General features: G+C 51.4%; 1 protein-coding gene across 6 annotated transcripts in view; it reads left to right on the forward strand.

The window, feature by feature from the left end:
* The window catches only part of GFRA2 (GDNF family receptor alpha 2), a 32,142-nt gene extending 24,945 nt beyond the window's left edge, over positions 1–7,197 (forward strand). For 5 of the 6 annotated variants that reach the window (XM_058194022.1, XM_058194023.1, XM_058194025.1 and 2 more), the window contains 3 exons: positions 2,821–2,999; positions 4,337–4,390; positions 5,411–7,197. In XM_058194022.1, coding sequence (XP_058050005.1) covers positions 2,821–2,999; positions 4,337–4,390; positions 5,411–5,539 — 362 coding nt within the window. In that variant the 3' untranslated portion in view covers positions 5,540–7,197. The remainder of the gene's footprint in view (positions 1–2,820; positions 3,000–4,336; positions 4,391–5,410) is intronic. The other variant, XM_058194024.1, reaches the window with a different exon arrangement.
* The last annotated feature ends 220 nt before the right edge of the window (positions 7,198–7,417 follow it).

The raw sequence follows: 7,417 nt of genomic DNA on the forward strand, positions 1-7,417 counted from the left end.
AAAAACAAAATATATACAATTAAGATAACAATTAAAACAAAGCAAATTATAAAGGCTGATAGTTAAAAATTAAATTTTAAATTTTAAAATAGTAAGAAAACCCAATTAAAATCCAACACTAGTTATGCCAGTCCCGCTTGAATGAATAAATGTGTTTAGAGCTCACGACGGAAGGTCCGAAGATCAGGCACTTGACGCAGGCCAGGGGGAAGTTCGTTCCAGAGCATCACTGCCCCCACAGAAAAGGCCCTACTCCTGGGGGCCGCCAGCCGACACTGTTTGGCGGACGGCACCCTGAGAAGCCCCTCTCTGTGAGAGCGTACGGGTCGGTGGGAGGCAAAGGGTAACAGCAGGCGGTCTCGTAAGTACCCGGGTCCTAAGCCATGGAGCGCTTTAAAGATGGTAACCAAAATCTTGAAGCGCACCCGAAAAACCACAGGAAGCCAGTGCAGACTACGAAGCAGCGATGTCATGTGGGAGCCACGAGCGGCTCCCGTTACTACTCGCGCAGCCGCATTCTGGACTAACTGCAGCCTCCGGGTGCACCTCAAGGGCAGCCCCATGTAGAGAGCATTGCAATAATCCAGCCTAGACGTAACCAGAGCGTGAGTGACCGTGCATAAGGCATCCCGGTCAAGGGAGGGACGCAACTGGCGGACCAAGCGAACTTGGTAAAAGGCCCTCCTGGAGACGGCCGCCAGATGTTCATCAAAAGACAGCCGTCCATCCAGGAGGATGCCCAAGTTGCGAACCACCTCCTTTGGGGCCACTAACTCGCCCCCAACAGTCAGCTGCGGATGCAGCTGACTGTACCGGGATGCCGGCATCCACAGCCACTCCATCTTGGAGGGATTGATCTTGAGTCTGTTTCTCCCCATCCAGACCCGTACAGCTTCCAGGCACTGGGACAGCACTTCGACTGCTTCGTTGGGGTGGTCCGGGGTGGAAAAGTACAGCTGAGTATCATCAGCGTACAGATGATGACTCACCCCGAAACCACTGATGACCTCACCCAGCGGCTTCATGTAGATGTTGAACAGGGTAGGCGAGAGAATCGACCCCTGAGGCACCCCACAAGTGAGGCGCCTCGAGGACGACCTCTGCCCCCCTGTCAACACCGTCTGCGACCGGTCAGAGAGATAGTAGGAGAACCACCGATAAACGGTGCCCCCCACTTCCAATCCCTCCAACCGGCGCAGCAGGATACCATGGTCGATGGTATCAAAAGCCGCTGAGAGATCTAATAGGACCAAGGCAGAGGAACAACCCCTGTCCCTGGCCCTCCAGAGGTCATCCACCAACGCAACCAAAGCCGTCTCCGTGCTATAGCCGGGTCGGAAGCTGGACTGGAACGGGTCTAGATAGACAGCTTCCTCCAGGTGCCGGGGGAGCTGCCATGCAACCACACTCTCTACAACCTTCGCCACAAAGCGAAGGTTGGAGACTGGACGATAATTTCCCAAAATAGCTGGGTCCAGGGAAGGCTTCTTGAGGAGGGGTCTCACCACCGCCTCTTTCAAGGCGGCGGGGAAAACCCCTTCCATTAAAGAAGCTTTATAATCCCCTGGAGCCAGCTTCGTGTCACTTCCTGAGCAGCCAGCACTAACCAGGAAGGACACGGGTCCAGTAAACATGTAGTTGCATGTAACCTCCCCAGCAACCTGTCCACGTCCTCAAGAGCCACAGAATCAAACCCATCCCAAATAACCTCAACAAGACGAGTCTCTGTCATCTCAGCTGGATCATCGCAATCTTGGTCCAAACTATCCCAAAGCTGAACGATTTTATCGTATAGATAACCGTTAAACTCCTCAGCTCGTCCCTGTAAGGGGTCATCCCGTCCCTCTTGGTGAAGGAGGGAACGGGTCACCCGAAACAAGGCGGCCGGGTGGTTATCTGCCGATGCAATGAGGGTGGAAACGTAGGAACGCTTCGCCTCCCTCATTGCCACTAGGTAGGTCCTAGTAAAGGACCTCACTAGTGTCCGATCAGCCTCGGAACGGCTAGACCTCCAAGTACTCTCTAGGCGTCTTCTCCGGCGTTTCATCTCTCTCAGCTCCTCGGAAAACCAGGGAGCCAATTGAGATCTGCACCGGGTCAGAGGCCGCAAAGGCACGACACGGTCCAAAGCCCCAGCCGCGGCCCGTTCCCAGGCCGCAACCAGTTCTTCAGTCATGCCGTGGGCAAGATCCTCAGGAAACGGCCCAAGCTCCGTCAGAAACCTCTCCGGGTCCATCAGGCACCTGGGACGGAACCAACGCATTTAGGGACCATTCCTGTCCCCTCCAAGCAGGCAGGTGCTTGGCCGCATTAAGTGCAGCCCTGGGGAGCTCAGCGTGACCCTGCCAGAGTGGGGGGGGGGTAGCCTGATTCCCCCCCCTTGCAGATGGCCAGTGCTTTGCAAAAGAAGGCTGGGAGAGCTGCTTCTGCTTGTTTAAACATGAGCTGACAAGCCAGAGGAGCCTGGGCACATTATGGTCCTGAGGCTGGCACCAGTTCCTGGGGTTGTGGGTGCCCTGCTTATTCCCAGCCACCCCTGGGCTCCTCTTCTTTGAGGGCACTTGGCAGTTCCGTTGATCTGGCAAAACTGCTCCTGATGCCTCTGGAGGGCACAAAGCTGTGTCCCCCAGTGCCCACCGCAGGGTGGAACGGCTGTCAGAGGATCATGTGCCTGGGCCAGGAGTGGGCTTGAGCACATTGGCAAGCGGTGCTCCGGGTCCGATTTGCCGAAGGGTGGGGGAGGCCCCTTTAAGAAGGGTTCTTTCATAACTCTCTCTTTTCCCTTCTCCTCCTCCTCCTCCTCCTCCTCCTCCTCCTCAGGAAATGCAATCCAGGCCTTTGGCAATGGCACTGACCTGACCTTCTCCCCCAAGGCCCTTCCGCAGCCGCTCCTCACCCTGCCTCCCTCCGTAGGAAGGGCTTCGGCTTTGCCATACAGTGTAAATGACAGCAGCCTTGTGGATAACACAAGCGTGAGCGTCACATGCACCTCCCCCCAGGTAAGGCCTTACGAGTTCTCCCTGAGATCTAGGCAATCACCCACGGAAGCCCCCCCCCTCCCCGGGGGGGGGGATTTTGACTCAGAACAATTTGGGTTTGTAATGCTAATTTTCCATAGCCTGGACATAAACCACATCCCGGGTGTTCTGATGAATTTATGGCGAAGAAGGCTTTCTTCAGAAGCAGAAGAAGAATGGGAAATTTTGCGCCTTCTTTTGTGCGCTGGAAGGAGAACAGTGCATGTCTACACATGACGCCATAGGAGCAGAAGGGGGAGTGGGGGTCTCCTTCACGGACTGTGTGGCTGTTTAAACATTGGCTTAGGCAGGGATTAAGCTGGGTCTGGGGGAAAGACTCCTTTGGCTTAAAAACACCATACATTTTAAAATATAAATTTATCAAGAGCTTTCATTAAAATAGAAAAATAATTACAAATATATTAACTTCATCATGTCAAATGTTACAAACGTTTATCTCTTCATCCCATATCCCATCCCTGATCTATAAACAAACCATAAAAACATCAACTTTTCAGTCCTGGTGTCAGCCAATTTCTTTTGTAGACCCCATGAAACTATATATTGATAGATCATGATAGAGATGATAGATAGATAGATAGATAGATAGATAGATAGATAGATAGATAGATAGATAGATAGATAGATAGATAGATAGATAGATAGATAGATAGATGGACGGATGGATCAATGGATCAGTAGATAGAGATAACTGCACCCTGCCTTGTGAACACATGAGGACAATCTTCCACGGTGTCCTTATCTGGAGAGGTTCCAAGGACCTGATTCCTTGGTCTTCTGCTGCAGTCACCATCTCCATTTCACAGAGCCATCTTTCGTTCTCCAGACCTCCCATGGAAGTAGAAAAAAAACCCCAGAACTGGCTGTGCAGCCATGGAGTAGACTGAGATCCAGGGATAGTTGCTGTTATAAGTAGCAACAATACAAGCAGTCCTCAACTTACACATTTTCATTTAAAAACCATTCAATGTTACAGTGGCCTTGGAAAAGTTATGATCTGTGCTCGCATTTACAACTGTTGCACAATCCTTGTGGTCACAATTCTGCAGGTTGCAATTCTGCAATTCTGAGGCTTGGCAACTGGCTTGCAAGCACCAAGATTTATGGCAGGAATTCTGCTCCCATTTCTGGATGTAAGTTGGAGGCTGCCTGTGTTAGTATCCTTTGGTACACTAGGATGTCAGAATAAGCCTTGTGGTCTTTTCTTCCCACCAACTATACCCAAGGGGTATTTCCAGAGAGAAGGGACTCCCTCACTTGGACTCCTTCTAAACGTAGGTCTTCTTCTGTCTCCACAGGAGAGTGGAGCAAAGGCTAACCAGTCCAAAGAGCAGACTCTTTGCTTCTCAGAGGTGAGTGGCAGGCATCTCTGAAGACTGATGCCAGATCCCTATGACATCTTTGACTAGCACCCTTTAGGGGAGGACTCCCAAATGCAGCGAGAAAGAGAGGCGCAACTGAGAGGGGACCTCGCCTGGTCATCCACTGTCAGAGGTGCCCACATGACAAGCATGCCAGGTAGCTGTTGCCCTTCGACTCATATACCGCTTCACGGTGCTTTCCAGCCCTCTCTGAGCGATTCACAGAGTCAACCTCTTGCCCCCAACAATCTGGGCCCTCATATTACCCACCTTGGAAGGATGGAAGGCTGAGTCAACCTTGAGCCGGTCAGGATCGAACTGCTGGCAGTTGGCAGAATCGGCCTGCAATACTTGCTTTCTAACCACTGGGAGGGAGGGAGGGAGGGAGGAAGGACTACAAACCTGGCACTAGACTCAGCTTCAGAGGATAATCCAGGGCTGGAATGGACCTGGAGGTCATCTAGTCCAACCCTGCTCCAGCAGGACATTGTTAGTGAGTTTCTGTCTTTTGATCTCCCAGTCACATGGTTACATAGCCACACCCACCCAGTCACATGAACGCCCACCAAGCCACGCCCACCAAGCCACGCCCACAGAACCGGTAGCCAAAAAAAAATAGATTTCACCCCTGGGTTGGACCTCGTTTGCTTGTGGCTATGTAGGGATTCTAGGCTGCTCCCCCTCGTTACTGCACCCTCAGGTTCTGCCCTTCCTTCTACAATTATTTGCACACCTTGAGTTATTTATACAAATAATAAAGGCAATAATAAAACAAACAAACAAATAAATAAATGGTCTTTCCTAAAAGGTAGGCGAAAGGCAGAGCAGAGGATGCTCTGTCAATTCGTGGTTCAGGTTGGTTTTGACGCAGGATTCTCCCCCTCCCTCCCTCCCACGATTGCACAAAAAGCAGGACAGCCAATCCAATCTCTGAAGGGCAGAATCTCCATTGCTGGAAGAAAGTTTGTCCTGGGACTGAAGCTAGTTTTTTTTTTTCTCTTCATCTTGCAGAAATCTCTGAGCACAGCTCTCATGCCAGAGCAGAAGACTCTTGTGGACACCAAAGGGTCCGGCAACCAACTTTCCTTCGCGGGAACCATCTCTGCTCTCCTCTTCCTCCTTGTGAAAATGGCCATGTAGGAGGAACCTGGAGGAAGACTTGCCGCGAGAGGACGGAGAGTGCCGTGCAAACTCCCCTCCGCCTGTAGGCCATCCAGGACTCTCCCTCGGCCGTTGCCTTCTGGGGAGCTGCTGCCAAGGAGGCCCCACCGCCCTTGCGGAGGCTTCTGCCAGGCGGTCTTCATTGTGTAAGAATTGCCGGGATGAGTGTGGAGGCCCTTGGTAAAGACTTCTGGCCTGGGAATCCAGGCTCACTTCTTTCCAAGGATCCCAAACACAGGCTGAAGTTCCACCGGTTTGCCACCAGTGTTTTAAAGGAATCCAAGGTGTTCGCTGGACAATTCAGTGGGGCTGGAGGCCTTGTGGAGAGGGTTTGCCTCACAATGCCCTGCTTTTACCCTGCAGGGTGAGGGGCAGCCATTCCTCACCCCCAGGTCACCATCCAAATCGTTTTTGCTGCTTGAAAATGTTCCAAAAGAGGCTTGGTTTCCATTAACAGTAACAGAGTTGGAAGGGACCTTGGAGGTCATCTAGTCCAACCCCCTACTCACACAGGAGACCTGTACTAGGGATTCGAACTGCCAAATCGCCGACCTTTCTGATCGACAAGCTCAGTGTCTTAGTCACTGAGCCACCTAGCCAGGCTCATTAGTCATTAAACTCAGAGGATTCTCAGAAGTGTCCGAACTTCATCTTGGGAAAATGGAAAGTGGGCGAGATGCTTCTAAAGCTGGTAGCCTCCTGTAGGCCAACGCCTTGAACGGATGGGACTGGCTGGCTGGAGTGGGTGCAGAGCTGTGCCTCATGGAACAAGGAATACGGCCACAGGTCCGGTGGAGTTTCTTCTTCCCCTGATTCTTCTGGTTCTCCATCTCTTCATCCTCTTTTCTAGGTTTCTAATCTCCGATAAAACGGTTACGCTCTCTGTTAAAAACTTACCCCGGTAGAGAGTCCCTTGGGACAACTGTCCTGCCACCTCGGGTGGAAGCATCCAGAGAGGACAGCCATGATCCCACCAGATGTACCCATTGACGTTTTCTCCTGCTTCCTTTCGTGTTGTTGTTTTTCCAAAAATGTCTAAAAATAAGAACAAAAGATGAAGTATGAATATTATAAAGTTTAGTTTTCTAAAGCTTAAGTAGAGCAGCAAGCCCTGAGCAGCCCTGTGGCCACTGAAGGATCAGACCACAGGAGAGCTCAATAAACACTTATTGGGAAACCAACCAGTGTCCCGTGATGTTCACTGGCTCTGGGCAGAGCGGATGCCCCAGCCGCAGGCGGCATCCTCGGTGGGGAAGAGCAGAGACGGTGGGGCTGTGGTGGAGCGGAGTGGGGCCAGCTGTTGGGGGGAGCGAGCTGAGAGAGTCTCGTATCCCAATAGAGGAGCTCTTTGAAACCCCTCAGCCTCCGTTCATGGTCGCCTTTTAAAACCTAGCTGTTGTGACCCAGGCCCAAGTAGGTAGCAGGAAACTCAGTCAGTGTAAAAACAAACAAACTTTATTCGAACAGCTGAGAATTACTTCATGCTCAGCGAAGTCCAACTAAATTAAAGCAAATTCCTCCCAACAATTCCTCAGTCCTATTGCAAACCTTGGTCCAATTAGGCAAACTGCCAAAGGCCTTTCTTAGCAAATGTTCAAAAGCCACAGATACAGAAATAAATGCAAGACGTAGATGAAGCTACCAATGTTGTTTTTTGGCAAAGCCCAAACGCCGTTGCTGGTCTTTTAAGTCTTATGGGAGGGGCCAATCATCTCTTGGCCCTACTCCCGAGTCGTCCTCTTTGCTTGAGCTGCTCTTGCCTTCTGGCAGCTCTTCTCATGCGTGCATTAAGAACAGGCACCTCCTGTTCCTCTGCCTCACTACTGTCAGCCTCTGGAGGCTTCGGAGTCCACACCT

Source organism: Ahaetulla prasina, chromosome 9 (genome assembly GCF_028640845.1).
Source record: "Ahaetulla prasina isolate Xishuangbanna chromosome 9, ASM2864084v1, whole genome shotgun sequence".
Lineage (NCBI taxonomy): Eukaryota > Metazoa > Chordata > Lepidosauria > Squamata > Colubridae > Ahaetulla > Ahaetulla prasina.